General features: G+C 42.9%; 2 protein-coding genes across 3 annotated transcripts; one reads left to right on the top strand and one right to left on the bottom strand.

Annotated features, from left to right (window-relative positions):
* The first annotated feature begins 39 nt into the window (after positions 1–39).
* Positions 40–23,381, top strand: ift140 (intraflagellar transport 140 homolog (Chlamydomonas)). Of its 2 annotated transcripts, XM_069664715.1 has the most exons (30): positions 40–186; positions 296–517; positions 764–885; positions 1,005–1,135; positions 1,399–1,574; positions 1,777–1,868; positions 2,380–2,486; positions 2,650–2,792; positions 2,871–3,074; positions 3,189–3,261; positions 3,369–3,460; positions 3,610–3,737; positions 3,841–3,958; positions 4,099–4,220; positions 5,514–5,649; positions 5,841–5,972; positions 6,140–6,175; positions 6,484–6,707; positions 18,590–18,767; positions 19,049–19,239; positions 19,351–19,446; positions 20,027–20,159; positions 20,337–20,480; positions 20,598–20,726; positions 20,842–21,024; positions 21,120–21,323; positions 21,468–21,680; positions 21,836–22,002; positions 22,101–22,242; positions 22,364–23,381. In XM_069664715.1, the coding sequence occupies exons 1-30, from the start codon at positions 40–42 to the stop codon at positions 22,541–22,543; spliced, it is 4,365 nt and encodes a 1,454-aa protein (XP_069520816.1). In that variant the 3' UTR covers positions 22,544–23,381. The 2 variants fall into 2 exon arrangements, with proteins under 2 accessions (XP_069520816.1, XP_069520815.1); XM_069664714.1 differs by lacking the exon at positions 6,140–6,175.
* Positions 9,552–16,979, bottom strand: tmem204 (transmembrane protein 204). Its single transcript, XM_069664667.1, has 3 exons — positions 16,589–16,979; positions 15,991–16,146; positions 9,552–11,212 (listed from the first exon to the last, which is right to left on the bottom strand). Exons 1-3 carry the CDS (start codon positions 16,866–16,868, stop codon positions 10,968–10,970), a joined length of 681 nt encoding a protein of 226 aa, XP_069520768.1. The 5' UTR covers positions 16,869–16,979; the 3' UTR covers positions 9,552–10,967.
* Positions 23,382–24,039: the final 658 nt, after the last annotated feature.

Here is a 24,039-nt window from a genome sequence, read left to right on the forward strand (position 1 = left end):
CTGTTTCTTCTCTCTTATCCAGAGAGGAGCACTGGGGACATGGCGGTGTATTTTGACCACCGTATTGAAGCCCCTGAAAGCAGTGGAGTGCCCTCTCTGTTGACCTGGCACTCTGCTCTTCCTGTACTGGCTGTTGCCTCAAACAGCCCCACAACTGGAGGCAATGTAGACCTCTACCTGCAGCAGGTAAACACCTATGCAGAAAGAAAGCATGTGTTTTATCTATTTATATCCACTGTGTGTAAATTAAGTAAAACTTGACAAACTTTGCATACTTATTGCTGTCCATGTGCAGGGAGAGTATGTGGAGAGCTGCCATTTAGAAAGTCCTCACCAGCCCACACTGCTGCGCTGGCACCCCACAAAGCCAGTGTTGGCACTGGGCTGGGAGAACGGACAGGTGATGCTGCTGACACACCCCTCTGGAGATCAAACAGTCCTTCCCACCTCACATACATCCTGCATCACACTTCTGGAGTGGAGTAGCTCTGGCAGCCGCTTGGTAACTGGCGATCATGTAAGTGTGTTGCAATGACTGTTTACATCTGTACATTTCATATCAATATATTCTGACACATTCCTAGCACTGAATAATAAACATGCCTTTTATTCTGGGAATACTTGGACCAAGGCTAGATTATTAACATCAATATTTGGCAGAAGCCCTACAAGTGTAATAAAAAAGAATAATGTATGACTTTTGTGCACAGATGCAACCAAAAAGCTTAAAGACCAATATAATTATTGTGAATATAATTGACAGACTGGAGCGCTTGCAGTATGGAAGGTAGACGCCCGAGGGAGACTTCAAGGAAACTATCTTGTGAAGCATGAATACAACAAACCTCTAACTTGCTGCATATTCAGACCGGCTTCACCTGGGGAGTAAGTAAACAGGATACGATGCTTCTTCTTTAAAAAGTCCTTGAAAACAGTGCAATAACACAATTTCCCCTTATTCTGTCTGCTGAGTTGCAAATAAAAGGCCCTGCCTTATGTTACAGTGATGTGGCGATGCTAGCACGAGCATCTGTGAGTGGAGATGAGAGCGCTCTGGACATGTTCAGCTGGAAGGGAGCACCTCTCAAGATGGGCCCACAGGAGGGACTCGCGTTCTACGTCAGCACTGCAGATGGTAAGATTTTGTCTTTTTGTTGTTCTAGATAAATGCCACAAATTAAAAATTATTAAGCATCTATTAATCAATGTTTGAAAACACTCAAAAACATGTCCAAAGCCCCTTTTAAGAAAGAGAAGCTCTGAAAAGCAAAATATTGTTATTGATTCACAATCTTATCAGATCTCTGCAAAATATGATCAATTTGTGTCACTAGGCAACAGATATTTTACTTAGTTTTTACCTAACATTTTAACAGAAATACCTTGCATATACTGTAGGCAAGGTGCACAGTGTGGATGAACACTGTAAGACAAGCACACTTCTCAGTGTAGAGGGTTCAATCAAGAAGCTGTTCTACCTGGAGAAAAGAGAGGCGCTGGCTGTAATCACAGAGACCATGATGTTGTCACAGTACACTCTCGGACCTGAGGGGGGAGCCCAGGAATTTATGAAGGTATACAACAATCATCAAAGATACTGTTTCTTTAAATTTGTGCCTATTTTGATTGGGTTAAGCTTATACTGGTAGATCACTGTAAAAGTCCAATTGTGACATGTTCTGTAGATAATACTTTGTATATTCATTTTTTTCAGTGGCAGGTCAGTTCAGGTCAATTTTAAGAAGTTTGATCTGTGAACATGTTTTCTCCTGAAAGGTTAAGTTGAGCAGTAAGGCTGGGCAGAATGTCGACATTGTCTGGACAGAGAAGGGCCTCCTCATCACAGCGGCAGGGGAGCTTGTCATCAGGTTAGTAAACAGAGAGTTCAGAGAGCACACATACAAACGTTACATTCCCATTCCACATTTTAAAGAGGGTATTATCATGTTTCAAATTTTAAAACATACATATAATGTTGCAATGTTCAGACGAAACGTGTGTGAAGTTTCAAATCTGTAGGTTGAAGTATGTTGGAGTAATCCCCAGGCTTCTCAGCTCAGTCTGCTGTGAACGCAAGGTTTCAGTTTTTTTTCCTACACGCTGCACTTTGTGATGTCACAACTTGCATCCTCAGCTAGCCAATCAGAAAAAAGTGGGTTTGTAGGGGCGGGGTTTCTTAAAGGGACAGAGCTGACTGAGTCGTTTCAGGCTGAAGCTGTATGAGGACCTGCAGAGCACCAGTGTGAGACACATGAGGAGTTTTTTTAACTGTTAAATATGCTAAGCTACTCCACAGGTATCACAGAGTGAAATATGAAGCCTGAAATTAGCATAACACCCCCCCTTTAACCTTCATTATTTGTCCCTTTTGTTTTGTAGACTGTGGGACCTGGAGCGGGATGACAACTATGTTTTGCCTCTTGACGAGACTCTGGGGTTTGAGAGAGGAGAGATGATCAACTGTGTTTCGTACTGTGCAGGAAAAGGTTGCTGCACAATATTTCTCTCATAATTCAAACAATATATAGAGTTGCGTTTTGACTTCACATCCCAGTCGATTTAGTAGTTTTAATATGTTTTATTTGATTGTAACATTCAACAACAATTCAAAGTCTCATTCCCTTCATGTAATGTCACCGTTTCCCTTAGAAATCTTGGCTGCTGGTACCACCCATGGGCGCATAGCAATATGGAGGATGGTGGTGCAGCCAGACAGCAGCAGAGGTGATACTAAGGCCCAGTGGAAGCTCCAGACACCCACAGAAGTAGAGGGGAATGTCACACAGCTACAGGTATAATCTGGACGAATCATATTAGAATATTAACTACATAAAAGGATGAAGTATGAACATAAAATTCTTCTATTTCAGTGGGGCTCCAGCCTGAATCTGCTTGCAGCCAACAATTCGAACACAGTGCTGATCCTGTGTGAGCACATGATGTCAGCCCACTTCAGCCAGCAGGTGGCAGCAGTGCAGCTCACCCCGACACAGCTCAGCATCACTCAGTTCCCCGCAGGAGTTCACCTCGCTCTGCAGTCTGACAGACACATCAAAGGAGTGTGTGTGACCAAGGTAAGTGTCGAGCTAATAGAGGGGAAAGATACTGAACACCTCCACAAAGGTTTTACCGATGACAAAGTGAAAACTGTTATCATAGTAATTGGATGTGTGTTGTCATACCAACAGGAGTCAGTGACAGTCTGGAGTGGAAAGCAGGTCACTGTGTACGAGCTTTCAGGGACAGTTCTTCGCAATACAGGTACAAACTGAAAGCCTGAGCAACCTTTTAAAGACATTTTAGAAACTGCACTGATTCCCCTGTTCTTCGTCATTTATTTTGTAAACTCATATTTTTTGATTTCCCAGGATCATTTCCTTGTGACTCCCATGTTGTAGCCGTACATGGCGAGAACCTCTACACTGTGGAACCTAACAGGGTTCAGATTCGTACACCACAGGTCTGTTGTCCCCCGCCCCCTACCCTCCCCCGACTTGAAAAATACATTTTCCAGATGCATAATTTAAAGAGCATAAATCCACAATCATGATGTATATGCAAACAAGAAATATTAACGTTTTTATGCCTTCTTTTCTTAATAATCTTCAGGGCACCGTAAAACAACTCCTGACCTTCTCTAAAGCCGAGGGAAACCCTGTGATCCTCAGTGTTTGTCAGTCTTACCTGGTGGTAGGCACAGACACAGCACACATTAGAGTCTTTGACCTCTCCCGAAGGTATAATGTTGGTGTCACTTCCCTCATTTAAATAAGTAAATGCCAGCTAACTGTTAAAGGTACTTTACTTCGGCCAACAACTCCACTTTTATTGTCTTTACAGAGATGCTAAAGCTCACTGCGGTGCTAAGAGCCTGGTCGAGCAGATATCCAATCTCGGAGCCCTGAGGTCGGTTAAATGTAACTCCAACGGCAGCCAAGTCAGCATCCTAATCTCTCAGGTGAATGGACAACTTATTATACTCCTTAAATAGCTTTTCAATTTGTGTAATTCATGCTGATATTCTTTCTTATCTCAATATGAAACCATTTTTTTTTAATATTCCTCTTGACTGAACTGAAAGTTTTGTGCTCCTCTCAGGTAAATGGACGGCCTGATCACAAAGTGTACTTTTACGACGTTGAGATGGACACTGTAACACACTTTGACTTCTTCATCGGTAGACCGTCCAGCGGCATCTCTCAGCAGGAAGAAAGTGAAAGGTAACAGTCTTTTTTTATTTTCCTATTCTGTTCAGAGAGTTTTCTCTTCCAGGCGTCTTAAGACAGAGATATACTTGCTGTTAAAGATCTAATCTTTATTTAAATAAACGTCTGTTAGGTCACTATCTATCGCCGAATGAGGTAACACAATGGTGATTGAGCCTATGGCCCACTGATGAAAGCCTTTGCATTTGCAGTATTACGGACTGGGTGTCTGTGTCGACCCAGTTAGTGACGCGTTGTCCATCACCCAGCAGTGGTTTGTCTGCCAGAGAGGGTAGGCGGAGCTAAGCTGCTGCTTTTCCGGTCTCTGCAAGTGTTGCGAGTAAACAGTAATCTACTATGGCTGAACAAACAAAGAAAAGATTGATGACTACAGATACAACTTCAAAAATAAGTGAAAATCCTAAAAAAAGCAAACAAATTTGACACTCAGATGAAGGCAGTCTAAAAAGGAAAGCGACCGTCAGCGAGGAAAATCTAGAGATACTACTGTCACAAAGGGAGCCGACTGTAGACGTCTGGTTATCTGGGACGTATGCCCCCGCAACTGCCTTTTATCGCCATCAGGTGCCGCCAACTAGAACGAAACGGAGAACTTCCAAAATATCTCTTTAACCACGCATTTGCTTGCGCATGATGGCTACGACTCGTTCCCTTCGTCTGTTTGGAGCGTTGGTTGTGCACGTCATCAAAAATTAACGCTACGTGTACGGGAGATGAAGTTTGCACATGAACAGAAGGGGTAGTGTAGAGGCAGAGGGGATGTGACCGGGTCAACACCGCAGCAGATAGTTTTGAAGACAAGCTGATAAACCAATTCCACAATTATCCACATCTGTAAGATGTGTCTAGTCCACTGCACAGCGACAAACATGTCTGTCAAAATAGCTTGAACAGATAAGTTCCATTTTCGTAGTCGACATAGAAACCTACAAAATTAAATGGAAGTCCGGGACCGTTACGTTCATGCACGGTGGAAAATGTGGGAGAAACAGAGAGGGGACAGTACAGTTCTGTCCACCGAAAACACAAAAGCTCGTCGTGTTATCTGCCGTGATCTCAGAATGAACGTAGCAGTAACCTCCTCAAGTGTCGCCATGTCTGTTGTTTACATCCCTCACATACAGCCTGAGCCCTCTGGTGTGAGGTATCCTCCAGTAACAGGTGTAGTTCATAGCCAAGTATGTGAACAATTCCATTCATGACGCAGACGGTTGTGTTCGCATACGCAAGGTTCAAAAGCAGGTATATCTCTGGCCTTACACTGCAAATGTCTGTTGTGTGTTTCAGGCAGCAGTTTCAGATGACAGAGCTCAGCGGCCGCTGTCCTGTCTCTCACTACTGGGATGAGAGTGAACCTCGTCTTTTTGTGTGTGAGACGGTGCCGATCAGCTCTGAATCCTCATCAACGAGTTTCTTTGACACGGTAAAGACTGCTCTTAAAATTGAGATAGTTCTGATAACTGCTGGTTGTTTGGACTTCCCCTGGGATTACTAGCGCCAACAAATCATACAATGATGCCACTATATGGTCTTGTCTTGTCATGTTTGTTGATTCATGCATTTAATAATCGTAAAATAATTATTGTTTGACACTGTTTCCTTCCCTCTGCTCAGATGGACGTGTCGGTGGTGACGCTCTTCTGTACGCAGGAGCACGGCCTCCTCCTGCAGGACTACTACCTCAAACCCTCTGGCCTGCAGGCGCTCCTCGCTCTGGATGTGCCCTACTATTATTTCAGCTGCAAGGTGAGGACGGGGAACGCTCTGTTCTGCCTGTATGTTGTCTCTCCAGTGGGGGGTTTCTCACACAGCATGTGGGGTTTCTCTTTAGAAAGCTGAAGGCTTCAAATCTTTGTGTTTGCATGCATCACTTTTCTTATGTTTGACTCTGTGTTTGGTCTCACACACCCCAGCTTTTATTTCGGAGGGGGGGTGACTTCCGACCAGAAGTAAGTGTCTGTCCTCTACAGTCAGTTCAGAAAGCTTCTGTATTCTTGACTCCCAACCTCAAGCAGCTGTGGTCGTGTTTGCCTTGTGCTGCATTTCAGCAAAAAAGAAAGCAGCACAAGAGCATCCCTGAAACGTTTGGATGTAAGAGTACTGTGTCCACTCCTCCTTGTTTCTGTAATGCTTTGTTGTTGTTTGGTTTGCTCTTCCTCTCTTATCCATCCCCAAAATGTTGCCTCAGTATTTAGGTTTTGATATTTGTTGAGACTGTGTGAAGCACAGATTACTGATCTGGTTTCCTCTTCTTCAGCCCGGTGAGAGAGATCCAGCAGACGTTGCAGCCACAACAACAGCTCCATCATCGCGGGGGTCGGCGGCCCAGTTCCCCCACATGGTGTCCCGGCGAGCTCTCAGAGACTTTGTAGGCCTGGAAAACTGTGAAAAAGCCACCCGCGACGCCATGCTCAACTTCAGCTTCTACCTGACCATCGGGGATATGGACGAGGCCTTCAAGTCAATCAAGCTCATCAAGAGGTAAGGCCACACGTGTCAGCTCTGTGGTGAGGACAACGTGCAGGATGGCATGCCTGCTGTGGGCTTCTTCTCCTCCCAGCAGTCTTTGCCACAGGGGCTTCAGTTCAAAGGGAAAGCATTGTTGCTTCAGCCTTGACTCTTCTCAGATTGCTCTACAATGGTTTGCAGTGGGAGTGCTGTAACTGAGAGCTTTTGACTTCCACTGAGACCGAGGCATTGTTGTCACTCTTCACCCCTCATTTCAACTCGGAGGAAAACTCCCACAATAGTCCTGTAAGCTTAACTTTGACGTGTCTGACAGGTAACTAAGGCAACAAACTCTGCCTGTTTTGTTTGTACTTTGAAGTATTGTCTTATCCATAAGGGAGCCGAACAAAGCAGGCACATAACAGGTCAATGAAAGAGAAACCACACCACTGTTTTTGTTTGTTGAAAGGCTGGTGCATTTAAAATTCTGTATGCAGAAATCATCCATTCATTCATACAGCTTATTTTGTAATGTTAGGAATCATTGAGCAATTCAAGAGTAAATGGACTGTACTTATATAGCGCCTTTCTAGCTTTGCAACCACTCAAAGTGCTTTTACACTACATGTCACATTCACACATTCACACACTGATGGCAGAGGCTGCTCCGTAAAGTGCCCAATCAGTACTAATCCCGTTCACACACCGATTGCCATCATGCCACCATTTGGGGTTCAGTGTCTTGCCCCAAGACACTTCGACACGTAGACTGTAGGGAATCGAACCACCAGCCTCCCAACTGACGATTGACCCTACCACTGAGCCACAGCTGCCACAGAGCAGAGTAGTTTGTAAAAGTGGTTTTAAATTGAAAGTCGAGGTGAAATTAAAAATATAATTTTAATCCTTTTAGATCACATCCCCGGTATTATTGTGCATCAATTTGACAATATAGGCCAAAAAAACACAGAAAATCAATTTATTCGTATTCTTATATCAAAAGCCGATCATTTTTTCTTCCTGTAAAACAAAATATTACGTGTGCTTACGCAAGCTAGTACCAACCAATAATATCATGACATCCACCTGTCAATCAATCTGCAACATTTAGCCGCAGAGCACCAAGAACGCTCGGTCAGTTAGCTAGCTACTGCGCTGTGGAGAACGTCTGTCTACGCCCACTTCTCAACGATCAAATCAAATCCCTCTCATGATATGTCCCGCCTGCACGTCCTGTTTCACTCGGAAATACGTCACGATACGGAAGCTAGATACTCTCGAAATGCTGTTTCAGCTCGACTTTAAGTATCGATATTTGGCGATTCAGGACGCCGATATATTGCTGTATCGATATTTTGTCCCACCTCTATTAAGGACTATAGGACCAGATTAATAAAGAAGTGAGAGAGATTCCCAACCAACCTAAGAAGAATAACTGTCACTGGTAATAAGGAGGAATGATAAACTAAGTCAGGACAGACAAGAAGACATTTTTGCCGTACCTTTGTGACAGTTAAATAATATATAAGATCAGCAGTATGTTTCTAAGTGTATCGCATCATGATTCTTTATTCAAATCAGATCCACCAGAGTATAACTTGTATAGCAAATGAAATATAATTTTAAACACAGGACATGATTAAGGACTTTTTCTGTGTCTGTGCTCAGGGAAGGAACTCCTCAATCTGTATATATGCGACTGTTTCTGTTAGTGTGCGGGTGTGTTCTGAAGGGGATGTACTTTTCTAAACACACTGTGACCCACACACACACACACACATTGGGTCCCACTGCCAGTTTAGTCCAAAAGGAGTGCCTTTTCCATTCTTGCACACATTGAATCAGGTCACTAAAAGGATGTGAGTGTTCGTTCCTGTGTGTGTGTGTGTGTGCGTGTCTTAGGGAAACGTATATGTGATTTCAGCAGAGATCTGATTTTATCTCCGGCAGAATACGTGATTCAGGGCACTCGATGTGAATTCTGCGCTGGTGTTGCTTTGGCACGTACAAACATTACGCAAACGTGAAGCCCCAAAACAAACAAATGGGAAAATAACACATCCCACTGGCCGGATGTTCCAGAGTTTAATAGGCACGATGACAGCTTTACCGAGTTCATTGATGCCTATTTTTACTGCTGCTTCTTTTTCTAAAAAGGATCTGTATTGTGTTCGATTCCCGCATATCTCCACCCACAGGAATATGTTTCCTGCAGCAGTAACCTGAACCTTTCCTGGACATATTTCATTTTGTACATGTATTTAAGGTCTTATAATAAACTATTCTAGAGCAAACACCCATTTTGAACATATATATTAGATGTGTGTAAGTCCCCCTGCCTCCTGTAGCAGTGTGTCACACACAGGTTGGAATGTCTTTATGCAGTCCAGACTGTGCTGCTTCCTCTCATTCATGCTGTCCTTGACTTTAGGTGACATGCTGCTGGGTTATCTGCCCGCATGAATGTAAGCCTCCTCTTACTGTCCCTCTGCCACTGCGTTCGCTATTTAAAAGCCAAACTCCCCCCGTTCCATCAGGAACACCCGAGGAAGTGTTCAGGGGTGAAGCGGACACTGATGAATGATGTTGTAATCATCATTGCTGGCTGTGTTAGATGTGACACTCCTAAAGTATGTCAGTCGTCCATAAAAATATTTTAAAATTAATCTAGGTAGGGGTGTTTTGGAGAATATACCTTAAACATTATGTGTAGCACTTTTTGAAACTCCTACCACCTCTATCTTTCTTGTCCGCAAAATCCACCTTAAAGACATTTTAAATGTGTTTAAGAAGTCTGTTGTACATTTGTCAAGTATGATGTTGGACACCATAACAGCAGCAACAACAACAACAACCACAGTGTTTAGTATTCACCAATAAATTTATTGATTTATATGATATTTTATCATTATTCTTATTATATGCCCCTATGTTTGGCGATGTAGAAGACCCACAGATAGCCAGAAGTTCTTTCAACAGTATGATATGCTCACAATAATACCACTTCTAAAGATATCACTATTCTTTATAAAAATATTAATTTAAGTATACATCTTGTACCACAAGCAAGCAGAGTTTCCTATGGAAAGCATCATTAAAAATGAACGCAAGTGCATGTCATTTCAAAATGCAGAGTATGGTCAAAACGTTATTACCACCAAATTAAAAGAACAATGTAGTTCACATACAGTATATGAATTGCCAAGTATTTATTTGCATAGCATATTTTGATCCAAATATATTCTTTTATCTGCACTTTATAATATCCTAAATGTTTGACTAACTCTTTTGCCTTTACCATGTTAGCTTACCTACTTACTTGTAACATATATCTCTAATAGTAATAAAGTATTAAAATTGTGAGGTATTCTGTTATTACATTTAAAACATTTTATAATTTCCAATTCATAATTATGCAGGAGGCCATCGAATAAGTGCACATATATCAAAATAGGTCAAGTTCCAGCTTGATCTTTTCATTCACATAGAAGTCCAAATTTCATATTTAGCTAGCAGTTAGCTCACCCACGCAGAAATAAATGAAACATCATACATTTTGGAATATGTTATAAGTTTGGGGCTGCTTGATACAAAAGCTTTAGTTGAAATGTGCACTAAGCAGCAAAATAAGGGCCTGTGTCCACTAACAGCGTTTTTTGTGCTGTCTGTGCCTGTACACCCTCAGCGTCAGCGTTTGTTTATTTTTTTGACAATGCTCTAACAGCGCTCTCAGATGTCACTTCTCCCTCACCAACCAATCAAAATCACTAGGGGGCAGGTATTCCGATATCAAGTTTGTCAAGAACAATGACGGAGGAGAAGCTAATCCTTTCATATTTGAGGGTACAATTTCCAGGTCCGGAGCTGCAGCTAATGCCAGGACACGAAACATTTTTCTTTGTAAAATTTCCCTGAATAAAAGTAAATATTAAACATACAGACCAATTTAAAGCAGACTTTACCGTCACTATCAATGTAAGCGGAAGTACCGCCGGACAACTTTAGCAACCTAGCAACAGGAAGCGCTGGTGAGAAGCTTGAGGTGGTGGGCGCTGCCAGTGCAAAAAACGCCCTTGATGGACACAGGCCCTAAGTCTGAGATCTTTGTTTATGGGGGGAGAAATTGTGAAATATAGAGTTCTACGCTTGGTCCATGCTAGCTTAGCTGTTGTAGCATCACAGCAATGTCATCTTCTCTTGAGAGTCACATCCGAGGCCCCCAGCTGGAGTAAAACATGGATGGTTGAGAGCACAGACTTGACAGTGTGGTCTAATATTGGCTTGGCTTGTGGCTCAACATGGCGACTCCACATAGTCATTGTCTAGACGTGGGTGGAAGGACGATGTCAGTGAGCGACTGATGATGATAACCCCAGGTGCGAGGCAGTCATCGCGGCGATGTAAAATGTTCCAGATGAGCATGGCAGCAGCCATCGTGGCCAGCAGGCAAGCAGCTATGTTTAGGTAGCAGGAGTAGGAGAGGTGCGTGTAGGGCCCGATCCTGTAGAAGGTCACAAGTCCGATCACCAGAACGAAACCTGAACAAGAGCATAGAGAGAAAAACAGTTAACCAAAACAGTTCTTCTATTCTGAACATATGCAGTGGCAATTAAATTTCCTTTTGTCCCCCCATTTTTGATTAGCACTTTAGCATGCTAACATTTGCAATGAGTTTAGCCAATTATGATTGAAACCAAAGGATTGGAGAACTTAAACATTTTTTTTCTTGATTGTTGCCAAAGACAGAAAGATATTTCCATCCAGCCAAATGTCATGGCAATCAATCCCGTCGTTGTTGGGTCACCCAAAACAAAACGTTGTGAACCTCTCTGCGGATTACCAAATTCATTAAGATCCATTCTCTTGGGATCGTGAATGTCTGGTCAAGTTTTATAGTCCATCTTATTGTTGAGACACTTCCGTCTGGACCAAAGTGGTGAACCGCCTAACTGACGGACAGCATCCCATTGCCATCCATGGTGCCAGTTTTCAGCCTGGCTTAAAACCAGTTAATGAAAAGAGGACGTTCTTTTAGCACCCTTGAGAAAGGAAAACACATCAACCTTTTTCTCATTAAGTATTTCTTCAGAACGCTAAATTTTTAACGTGTCTGAATGGCTCTTTGAAATCCCTCATGGTCACATTCAGACATCCATGCCTGAAGCCTTGTACTTCACAGTTCAGCAGGAGCTCTGTGTGGGGCCTTTGATATTGGAAATCTGTTTCCTCCTAGGAAGAACTTCTGAGATCTTGGGATCAAAGTTCTCGATAGCTTAAAAATATCAGAGCGTGAATATAGCCTCGGAAAAGCCTTTGAGATGTTTTATCTCCCGATTTCTTTGATTCACAGCAGTTTTAACTCACGCGATGAGGAACTCCTGTCCAGCCGTCTATTTCATGCTGTTTCTTTGATCTTCACTTTGTTTTATCGGCATTATTTATCGGGGCGATTGCAGACAATTGTATGATTCCCAATCAAAGCTATTTAGGAAACCCCCTGTAGATCCCTTATCTATTGGAGCCATGTAATAGTTTAACAATACTACATGTCTGAAAACGTGCCCCATCCTGAGTGGTACAAATTAAGGGACCAAAAATAATCACTGGATGTTGGTGCTTTAGGATGTGAATCAGTGCATTTCCCGAAGCATTCTGTAGAACCGAGGAGGGACTCTTCAGTTAGATTGCCGTCATTGTTTTAAGTGAGGATGTGAATAACTGTGTCTGTGTATCATAGCGTGCCTGTACGCACAAGAATGCAACTGTTTTCCCAATCTGTTCATGTTTAACCTGTCTGGCTCCTGCCCCAAGAACATGAATAATCTCCTGTCCAGGTTCCAGCCTGGGTGGGCTGTGTGAACCTCTTTTTTGGCACTCACTTATCTCCCAAACTTCCTTCCCCTTCTTCCTCTTTCCATCCTTCCTGCTTCCCTGCTCTCCACACCCTTAGCTTGGAGGTTAATATATTTGTTGGACATTTGACATGATCTGTCACAGAGAAAATCCAAACAAGTCTTATCTTGAGGCCAGGTCTTTGAAATTAATGTAGCTGTCTTGTTCTTGTTTTATTTTTAAAGAGCCATGAATTGATTGAGGGGCTAACCTGCCTGGATGTCTTACTTAAACCTTTTATCACTCCCTTTTTACCAAGAATCTCTTCAATCACAGACTTCTTGAAAAAGTTTGAATCCTTTGAGCCACATTGAACAGACCTGAATTGAACCCCACAGTTGGACTTCTTCAAAATCAAAAGACATGATGAACTGCATCTTAAAAAGAAATGACCCTCACTCATGACTTTTGACACGTTAAAGCTGCGTCCATTCAGAAAACGCATTCCAGAGTCGTCTCCAGGCGTGAAGTGACCAATATTGTGCTTTCAGCCTGGACCTGCCAGCACTGCCGGGACATCGCTGAGTGGAACCAGATATTGTTATCCCACAGTCTGCTTGCAATAGCTGAGCATTTTGGCACGTCTGAAAATGAAAACATTCCCGAGAAAGAGGGTGATGGGTAAAAATATCTCCATTCATTCAGAGCTGAGGCCCATTCACTGACTCAGTGGGGGAATGGATTACTGAATAGTTAGAGCCTTCACAACTGTTTGGACTTTTGCAGCTTTAGTTTTCTTTTTCTTTTCTTCATTTTTTTAAGCTGTTTTGTCTTTATTCAGACAACAAACTAATTTTAATGATTGGTGAATCCAACAGTTGTTTTCTGAATTAATTGGTTTATTAAAAAACATAGCCCATTGCTGGCTAGTCCAGAAAAATATTAAGTTTACTTTTAGGCAAAGTTAAAGGAGAGAACATGTGACAAAAACCTTTAAATTGTTGTTGTCTGCATTGCTGTTAGCCATGTTAGCATTGTGTCTAATTGGTAAACAAGTCAGTCGTTTGGTTGGTCCACGACTTTGGCCCAGATTGAAGTATCTCAATGACTGTTGGATGAATTCCAGTCACACCTAGAACAGATATCCATGGCTCCCAAAGGATAAACCCTAATGACTTTGGTTGTACGAACATTTTTTCAGGTGCCACCAAAAGCTCACTTTTCTCAACATGTACTTTATGAATTGGTATAAAACTCTGGGAGAGACGTTCATGGTACCCAGACAATATGTCCTAATGACTTGATGCCATGAATTTTCCTCTTGAAACCACGTTAGTTTTGCCTTTTTAGATGAAACATCTTGACATCTATTGGATTGATTGTAGGGATGCACGATATTGGATTTTTTGCCGATATCCGATATGCCGATATTTTACCACCCATTTAGCCGATTACTGATACCGATATTTTTTTCCTGCACACCTAATTGCAGAGATCATCAACTCTCCTCTGTATTGGAATTAGCGTACAGTATAATGGTGATACTCTTATCACAGTTGTTACAACGGTCGGGGTGACGGGTCTTGAGATGGTTCATCAAGTTTGGAGTGTTGAAAGACTTTGCCTTGGCTCCTCCTCGCATCACCGAAGCTGAGCAGTCATTGCAAATAGCTGTTTTGCTCTCTATTTAGGACACTTTGAAAAACTTCCACACCACATTGTGCCTTGGTCAGGCATTTAATCAAGTATGCAGCAGCAAATTATTTTATCGGTTCATTATATCGGCGTGTGGGCCGATATCCGATAGTTCATTTTTAAGCCAATATCGGCCGATACCGTGCCGATAATATCGTGCATCCCTAATTGATTGCAATGAAATTTGGTACCAACATTGGTGTCCCCCTGAGGATAACTTTTTCATCTAGTGTAATCATCGAGGCAAAATCTATTTCCATGTAGTAAATGTTTTGGTGAACTCTCAGGACAGGAAGTGTGGCCTTAGACTTTTTATGTTGGCAAGTATGACGACTTAAATGGAGCACTTATTACTTCTTGAGTATTCTGTTTTTAGTTGGGAAAACGTCACCTTATTACTCAGAAGCTTTGTCCACCAATTTTCCAAGAGCTTTTCTATTAATATGTAAGGGAAGTAGTTGTGTACTATTTATACCTTTTAGGCTTTAGTCACTATAGTTACTCAGGCAATCATTTGTGTCTTTTAGTCATCACTGACCACATTGCCAAACAGTTGTAAGCGTCCACCACCCATGTGGGTGATAGTGATTCATGGGAGGTGACATCTGTTTAATTTGCCATTGTCTTTATTCATCAGGGTTTGGTGAGTTGAGGTCGCTGAGGTTTCTCTGGAGGTGTTGTCTCATATTGGAAAATACTGTTAATGTTGGGTGTGTCTCAAAACTCTCACAGAGTCCTCCATATAAAAGCCCTCATCCCTGATTCTGTCTTTGCAGCAGCTCTTGGACAGTTTCTAAACAAAAGTATAAAAGCAAGTCCAGCTTATCTAGACCGAAACGATTCCCACCCTGCTGCTGTCTGAACCACAGGACATTTCTCTACCAAAACACGCACCGACATACACAACCCTGCATGCATAAAATCCCTCCTGCCAGTGCGCACGCAAACACACTGTCCCTGTCGAAAACTGTCTTTCCCGTCCGTTCCCCCTCCCCTCTTTTTCCTTCTTCAGCTCGGGGGTTTGCATAACAGGTAGTCACAGACATTTCCTCGTCCTGAGCAGGGATATCCTGGCGCCCGACAGTCGCTCCCTGGCTCGCTGCAACTCAGGCCCATAGATTCTGGACTCGGACTAAATTTAGACTCACAGCAGACCCCCTCCGTGCTGCTCTGCTGCAGTGATACCAAACGCAATGCAACACAACACATTTTCCCAGCAGGGCACCAGGACAGGCCATGCCAACTGATTTTTAATGTGGCATAGAGTGGTGGGTTAGAGGTGGGTGGTTGTGGAGGAGGGGCTTTGCACCCATGACTACTCAGTCTCCAAGTTATGTCTTGTGCTTATTAATCCTTCTTTCTGTTTTATTGTTGCGTTATCGTCTGTGTGAGTTTGGCTGCTCTGTCTTTTTTACGCCAAATCAGAAATGCTGCGGTCTCAGCAAACCATGTCGAACTTAATAGAAGTAGAAATGTTGTGATTATTGTTACATTTCCCTAAAGATTTTGACTTAAATTTAGTAAAAACATTGTATTGTCCAGTGTCTTCCTGCAGTATTTGCACTTAGAGGCCTTTCTTGTGTTGTAACATCACCCGTCTTGCCCCCGCCCAGTGATTTTATCTCTCATTTTTGGCACTCTGCCAGAGAGCATGCCAACTTTTCCCCTGCAACATCTGGATTTCTGAGTCAAAAATATTTATGTGCAAAGTTTTGGATAGAAGAAGTTTCTTCTCTGAGACATGTTTTTTTTTCCTAATGCAAACAAACAAACACACATTGATACTCACTGGCTAGCTGGAAGAGTGCAGCAATGGCCTCCTCCCACCACTGGGATTCCTGTGTGATGAAGGGCAGCTCCATCAGGCCCAGGAGGAAGATCAGCTGACCGGCAGTCAGGGCCACCGTCGCCATCAGGTTACACGCTCGCATCATGTCAAACTGCACTTTAGGGACCAGAGGAAGACGTGTGTTATTCTTTCAAGTAAGGCTGAGTCAGGTAATCTGATAATCTGGTGTGGAGCAACATGAAAGTTAAGGGGCGAATACATTGTATTTTTGTAACGAGGTGGTGCTGATTTTATCATGAATGGTGAGGCACTTCTTTCTCTAACATTAGAAGGCAGTGCCGCCCATTGTGCCCAGTGAAGTTGGCCACGGGACTTTTTCCCAGACTTATTCTTGAATGAAAATTTCTCAATGGAGCTTAATTTAGCAAAGCACATCCATGCATCACAACACTGACTAAGATAAGGTTGATACTCATGCCAACTCAGCAAAAATAGTTGCCTAACAAAAAGAGGCCTTCGCTTTTAAACGTGAAAAGTTTGCTGCTCTGAATTTTCATTAGAAAACAAGTTGCTTTTATAATAAAAACCAGCGACTTACATTTGACAGTGCTGCGGGACTCTTGGTACCCTGCGTACTCAGACCCCCATCCCAGGTTTTCGCACTGCCTCTGCGTCCCCTGCCCCCTTCTCCCAGCCTGCAGATCTTCCTGGCCCTTCTCCCCACCCACGGGACACATCCTCCACAGTCCCACGCTCCTCTTGCGTCCGTCCTCCGGCGTCTGCAAAACCCAGCTGGGGGTGAAGGCTGCGACATTGTTTAGCACCAAGGACAGCAGGGCCACTGCCACCGCTGCCGCCACCAGCCTCTGCACGGCCATGCAACGCCTGACGACCGCCACCTCTCCCCCTCCCTCGTGTTCCTCCTCGGCGTCCTGACTGCTGCCTTGCGACTCCTCCGGGGCAGTAGCACCAGCAGTGCTCGGGGCACCCTGGCTCCTGTCCTCCTCCTCCTCCTCCACCACCACCACCACCACCTCCTCCTGCCCCTCCAGCTGTTAGCGAGAGTTGTCCCACGCAGAGGTGGAATTGATGAGAGTGTATTCTTGAGGCTTAGCTAAAGAACATCTCCATTCATCCTCATTCAGGAGTTGGTTGTCGTGGCAGCAGATCCTCAGCCCTCCTCCTCAGACAGCACCGCGGGTACGCTGGGGTTAATCCAAGTGGCACCTGGGTCCATTCCACTGGCTCCGACTGGCTGCAGCTTGACTCCTGGATCTTTGCTTGATTCCCTTTACTCTTAATCTCCTCCTTTCCCTTTCGTCCTCGCTTTGCTGTTTGCACTGGTCTGACTTCTGTGTGTGCAGCTTGCTTCCTCTTGGATGCTGTAGATTGTTTTCTTCTCTTTTCAGCCACTTCACTTTTCCTTTGGAATGTCCAGATGCAAATATTCTCAGTGCTGCTTGGAGCTGACTTCCCAGTTGCTTTACTAAGACTGTCTCTCCGCTATAAGAGCTCACACTGCCTGACTAGAATTCCTTTAAACCACCTCCCTCTGCTTCTTTTTGTCGCTCACTCTCTGCAAATCCTTGAGGTCAGAGTTGAAAATATGGGGGAGTTGCTCTTCGTCATACAGTACTCCGAGACATCAGTCCGCAACTGTAGCAAGCTTAAAAAAGACAGCTCCCTCCTTCATGATCACTTTAAATGTGTGTGTGTCAAGTGTGTTTGTGTGAGAGAATGTCCAAAAGACCCCCCTCTTGGACGTCACTGTTGTGTATTCTTTTGTCTGGAGCCCAGGGGGCGTTCGCTAAAGTCCTCTCTCTCGTGTGCAACAAACACATTGGCCGTCGCAGTCGGGCAGCCAGCAACAGGATGTGTTTCCTGAGAGGAAAAGAGGATGGGAAGAGGGGCCAAATGTAGACCTGTTTCTTCTCTTGTCTTTCCTTTTCTGGCTCTCTAGATCTCGCCGCCCTGTTAGCTCCAAGCTCTATTCGTCCCAAGTATCTTACTTCATTATCAGGGCTCGTTTTCTCTATCTGACCATATAGAGCAAGGTTTTGGCTGACGGTTACCGCTCATGCTTTATTTTTCTTCACTAGGCCGCCATGCCCCCTCTTATAGCAGGGCCCCTAAAGATTTGGGGTATTTCCTGTTGCCTGACTTTAATAAACAGCCCACATCTGTATCAGCTAGAGCACGGAGGAGGGAGGGGACGCAAATAGAGACCAGATGGCTGTGGAATCTTAAATTTGGAATTGAGGCAGAAGACAAGGGAGGAGAGGGGTTGATTTACGTCAGCAAGACAAAGGGAAAAATAGTGGAGACAGAAAAGCACGCCTTTGATTTGAGTTAAAAGTCTGGCAGACATTCTTTAATAGCTTCCCTCTGATTCATGTTTGTATGAAGGAAGATTTCGTATAATCGTCATGAACAGGTCTGGCCTTCTTTGGGTTTGTCTAAAAGGTTTGGGTCTAAAATATATGAACCAAAACTAAACTGTGAAATTTACTTACATAAGTTTTTACGTTGAATAATAAAATACCAATGCAGTGAGCTACACATTTCCCTTGCAAACAAGCCACTTCTCTTCCCTCTGTAGTAAAGCGGTTTGGGAAAACATGGCACGGATGTGTGTGAAAACCCGCCGGCTGGATGTGGCACGTGTGTGTCTTGGGAATATGGGAAATGCCAGGGCAGCAAAAGCACTGAAGGAGGCGGAGGCTGAGCCCGAGCCAGAGGCCCAAGTGGCGATGTTGGCCATTCAGCTCGGCATGCTGGTAAGACTTTCAAGTATTCAAATGTAAATGACCAAACAGACATGAATCTCTCACACCGAGGCAGCCATTCTTTCTGTCAAAGTGTTGATAGGAGAAAAAGAAACCAGCTCACTCCAGATCTTAAAATACAACCAGAGACTAAAACTGTAGTCCACCATAATGCCACATCCTATGACTATAAATAACATGTTCTTTATTAGGTTCAGGCACTGCACTACACAAAGACCTCTGGGCTTTCCATTAACATTTATCTTTCCATCATCTTTTCCTGCTTCCAACAGGAAGATGCAGAGAAGTTGTACAAGAGCTGTCATCGCTATGACCTGCTGAACAGTTTCTACCAGGCTTCGGGCCAGTGGAGGCAGGCTTTGGAAACAGCAGAAAACCAAGATCGCATCCATCTCCGCACCACCTACTACAGTTACGCCAAATACCTGGAGTCCATGGGTGACAAGGCCCTGGCCCTCGCATAGTAAGGCAGAATCTGTCACAGTTTCATGCCATATTTTTATCACTAACTTTCTGTGTTTGGGGAAAATGTACCTGTGAAAACAAAGTGTCATTTTAAGCCTTTCTGTCACAGTTATGAGAATTCAGACACACACAGAGTTGAAGTTCCCAGAATGCTCCAGGAGGACACAGGGTCTCTGGAGATCTACGTCAACAAAATGAAAGACAAGTGAGTTCAGTGTTTGTCTTCTTGGAAAAAAATATGTGACCTGAAGAGCTTAACACATAACTCTCATACTACATACATACAAGAGACAGATATGGGACCAATACTGAAAAATTCACAGATTACCGATATGGTGGTCGATGTAGGGAATTTATGAGCCTAACTTTGCACCAATATGACTTTGCAGAGATATTCAGGGGGCTGCTATCCTAAACTAACAACTATATTAAAGAATATTAAACATTATTATACATTGTCAGCCATTTCTAGTGCTGCATGTTCTGCAGGCGGGGTTTGAAAGTATTGTAAGATAAGGAGACAGAGTGCACGCTGCTGGACAAACTATGTGATGACACCAATTCTAAAACACCACAAACATTGTTTCCTGCATTATACATATGATCTGTAATACTAATAGTATCCATATTAGGGTATATAGTTAAATATATATGCAAATACTGATAGATCTGTGGTAGGCCCATATTGGCCTAATAATATCGGCCAACAGATATATCTGTCGGGTTCTAAAACATATTAGATACTGTTACATTTTAACATCCATCCTATCATCTTCTCCATCCAGGAACATCTATAAGTGGTGGGCGCAGTACCTGGAGAGCCAGTCAGACATGGATTCAGCGCTGCGTTTCTATGAGAATGCCCAGGATTACCTCTCTCTGGTTCGAGTCCACTGCTACATGGGAAACATTCAGAAGGTGACGTAGTTTGTATTATAGGTTTCATGGTAAACTTTAGTTTTTAATTTAGAAGAAGAACTATTTGTGGACCTGGTTGTACTTATTTTTATTTTTCGTATAGCTATTGTTATGTATAGCAGTATAAACATAGTATTGATAATAATATAGTTGACCATGTGTTAATTTTTTTAAAAGGCATCTGAGATAGCCAATGACACGGGAGACAGGGCAGCGTCTTACCACCTGGCCAGACACTACGAGGGTCATGATGACATCAAACAGGCGGTCCACTTCTACACACGAGCGCAGGCCTACAACAACGCCATACGGCTTTGCAAGGTAAAGTTCTCCATTGTGTACTTTGCTCAATAGGATATTGCCCAAAAAATACATATGAAAATAGACTTTTTTTCATCATGATAGTCGTTTGTTGACATGAGTATCGTGCCTCAACAGGAGAACGGTTTGGATGATCAGCTGATGAACCTGGCTCTGCTCAGTAACCCAGAGGACATGATGGAGGCCGCCTGTTACTACGAGGAGAAAGGCTCCCATATGGACCGAGCTGTCGCACTCTACCACAAGGTCCCTAATGTCTGCTGTTTCTGAAGGACTTATGTTTAGATTGATGCATTCTAAATCAGGCTACAAGAGGGCAGCATTGTATCACATTTAAACTAAGCTACTTCCTCCACTGTAGGCTGGCTACGTCTCCAAAGCTCTGGAGTTGGCCTTTGCCACCCAACAGTTCTCTGCACTTCAACTGATCGCTGAAGATCTGAATGAGACCTCCGACCCGGCCCTCCTCGCTCGCTGCTCTGACTTCTTCATCACACATTCCCAGTACGACAAAGCTGTGGAGTTACTGGTAGCAGCCAAAAAGGTACCTGCCTATGCCACATCATCACCTATACATGGTAACGTCAGCTCATATGTGCGTACTGATGATTGTGTCTTTTCTTTTGTGAATGAACAAAGTACCATCAGGCCCTGGAGGTTTGTGTGGGCCAGAACTTGACCATCACAGACGAGCTGGCAGAGAGGATGACTGTCACTGATTCTAAAGATTTGTCTGAAGAGTCACGGAAGGAGCTGCTGGAGAGGATAGCGGACTGCTGCATGCGTCAGGGCAATTACCACCTCGCCACCAAGAAATATACACAAGCAGGCAACAGGCTCAAGGTAAATACTGTGATGTGTGACTCTGTATGGAGTCTCTAAGAGCTTAGGAAAAAGATCTATCTGGGAGAGAGTGATTTGATCCTCTGGTCCTCTTGAAATATTCCAATATTAAACCATTAAACTGTTTCAATGTATATTTTTCAGGCCATGAGGGCACTACTCAAGTCGGGCGACACAGAGAAGATCATATACTTTGCCAACGTCTGTCGTCAGAAGGAGCTTTTCATCATGGCTGCCAACTACCTCCAGTCTCTGGACTGGCGGAAAGACCCCGAGATCTTGAAGACAATCATCGGTTTCTATACTAAAGGCCGAGCTCCGGACCTGCTCGCTGGCTTCTATGAAGCTTGTGCTCAGGTAGAACAAAACCCATAAAGAATATAACTTCATTTCATGATGTTTATTATTTGTACTTGGAGGAAATCTGTTATATTTAAGAATGCTTTGAGGGAAATATATGAAGTTGAAATACTCAATAGCAATAAAGTTTCCTCTTAATGACCATTGTTAAGGTGGAGATTGATGATTACCAGAACTATGAAAAGGCTCTGGATGCTTTGACTGAGGCGTTCAAGTGCCTCTCAAAAGTAAAGGACCCTTCAGCTGGACAACAGGAAGCAAGACTGGCGGACCTGCAGCATAAAATCACCCTAATCAAGAAGTTTGTCCATGCACGCAGGTAAGAATACAACTCATTTTTGTTATCTTCTTCTGTTTGTTTTATTGTCTGGTTTTGTTCTTCATCTGATGTTTGGAGCCTTTGTCTTATATCTGCAGGTTGTATACGGAGGACGCCGGCGAGGCAGTTCGGTTATGTGAAGCCCTGCTAGAGGAATCAGAGTTGGACCCTGCTGTCAGGATCGGAGATGCATTTGGTTTCCTGGTGGAACATCACTGTCAGACGGGCAACTTCCAAGTGGTGATTAGCAGCTTTTTTATAGCTCTTTTTGTTCGCATCACGAGAACTATGGCTTTAAACTAGAAAAATCTTTGAATACACACTCAGCTCTTAATTTTCAATCTTTCTCCTTCTTCTCCAGGCCTACCGTAAGCTGGAGGAGCTCCAAAAGCTTTTGCCATCACAGAATGTCAGGTACTATATTAGTCAGACCAGCCTGGAGGCCCTTCAAAAAGAGATGGACGTACCCACGGATCGAGGTGACAACAGGCAACTTGTCAAGGAGGAGGATGAGGTGGAAGAGGACTTAAATCTATCTTAACTAAGACTATTTTTTTATTTGGCTTACCAATATATTTTGTCATATATTTTCAATCTTTATTTATGTGTTTGAAGAGGTTTGTTTTCAAGCACATGAATATTATTAGTCTACTGTTTGTCAGACCGGGAATGACTGTGCGGCTGGTACATTATTAAGATGGCACAGTAACTGGTTGCAGTAGAAGGCACTTGATGATCACAGAATGGACAATCACTGTGAAACAACAAAACAAGAGGACAGGAAAGAGGAGGTTATGACAAGACCACACAAGGTTATTTTAAATAAGACAGTTGCCCCGAGAGGATGTCTCTTACCTCGAAAAACAATATTTTGAGTGAAAATTTCCAGTGTGACTGTGGACCAAGTAAGGGATTTAACATCTCTACACGACTCTAATTGTAGAGCTTTGATACGTTAATGGCCATGTTCATCTCTCAATCTAATGTGGAGATATTGCATTCAAATACAATCTACTAAATTCAACCAAATCTACCCTATTTTTCAAGATGTTGAACAAAAGTTATCCTTAACCTCTAAGATCTACAAAAGAAGGTGATAAATAAAAGATTGAATGCACTTAAATTGTGAATTAATGATGATAAGTTTGGCTGTGTGTTGGTCTTTGATTAATCCACAGATCTTATCATTTGGTTTACATTTGGTACAATGTATTTTTATATTCAGTTAATGTATTCATTGTAAGAATCCTCTCAGTGTCAAAAGTCAATCTTGTGTAAAGCATTTTGCAGCTATTTTTGATAACTTGAGTCGATTTTTACTTAGCTCATTATATTGTGAATTTATGTGTTTTACAATACAATGCATTGTTCATATCCATTGCAAAGTTCCTATAATAAAAAATGTTATATTTAATTACACCGTATTGCCTGAAAGGTTTTTTATATCAGTTGTGGTTTTCAAATGCATTCGTCTGTTATAAACTTATTAGTTTAATATTGTTCACCAAAGATGCCAAGCTAACTCCCAGTTTACACAACTGCACAATTTTAAACCCGAATAGCGTATAAACCCTAGTGTAAATAGGTTTTTTTTTTTAAGTACAAAAGTAGTTTTGTCAAGGGATGACCGTCGACAGCAGTTATCCCCAACATTCGTCACAAGATGGCGCCGCTGTCTATGACATTTACTAACCGTCCGCCCCCGTTAGAAGTACAGGCTAAGTTGAACGGAGAAAAGACTTGTTTTCAGGCTAAAATTATGAACGTATAGATGTCAGTAAAGAAACAATTAATTCGGCTGTTAGTGGTTCTCATACAGTACATTTTCTGTGATACAACCGGGGGGAAATGCAACAAACCGTAGACTCTTTCATCCACAACAAGAAGTTTAAAGCTAACTGTGCAAAGTCAAAGTCATCAGACTTTGCATTAGCAGTGCTTAATTAAAAGCTACTTATCGTCGGTTAAAAATAAAGTATGCTTATATAACTGGTTAGTTTGTTAGTTTTGTGGAGCCTTGGCAACATATTGTTGGTG

Source organism: Semicossyphus pulcher, unplaced genomic scaffold (assembly GCF_022749685.1).
Source record: "Semicossyphus pulcher isolate SPU_LCO1_2020_fin unplaced genomic scaffold, fSemPul1.0.p SCAF_16, whole genome shotgun sequence".
Classification (NCBI taxonomy): Eukaryota; Metazoa; Chordata; class Actinopteri; order Labriformes; family Labridae; genus Semicossyphus; species Semicossyphus pulcher.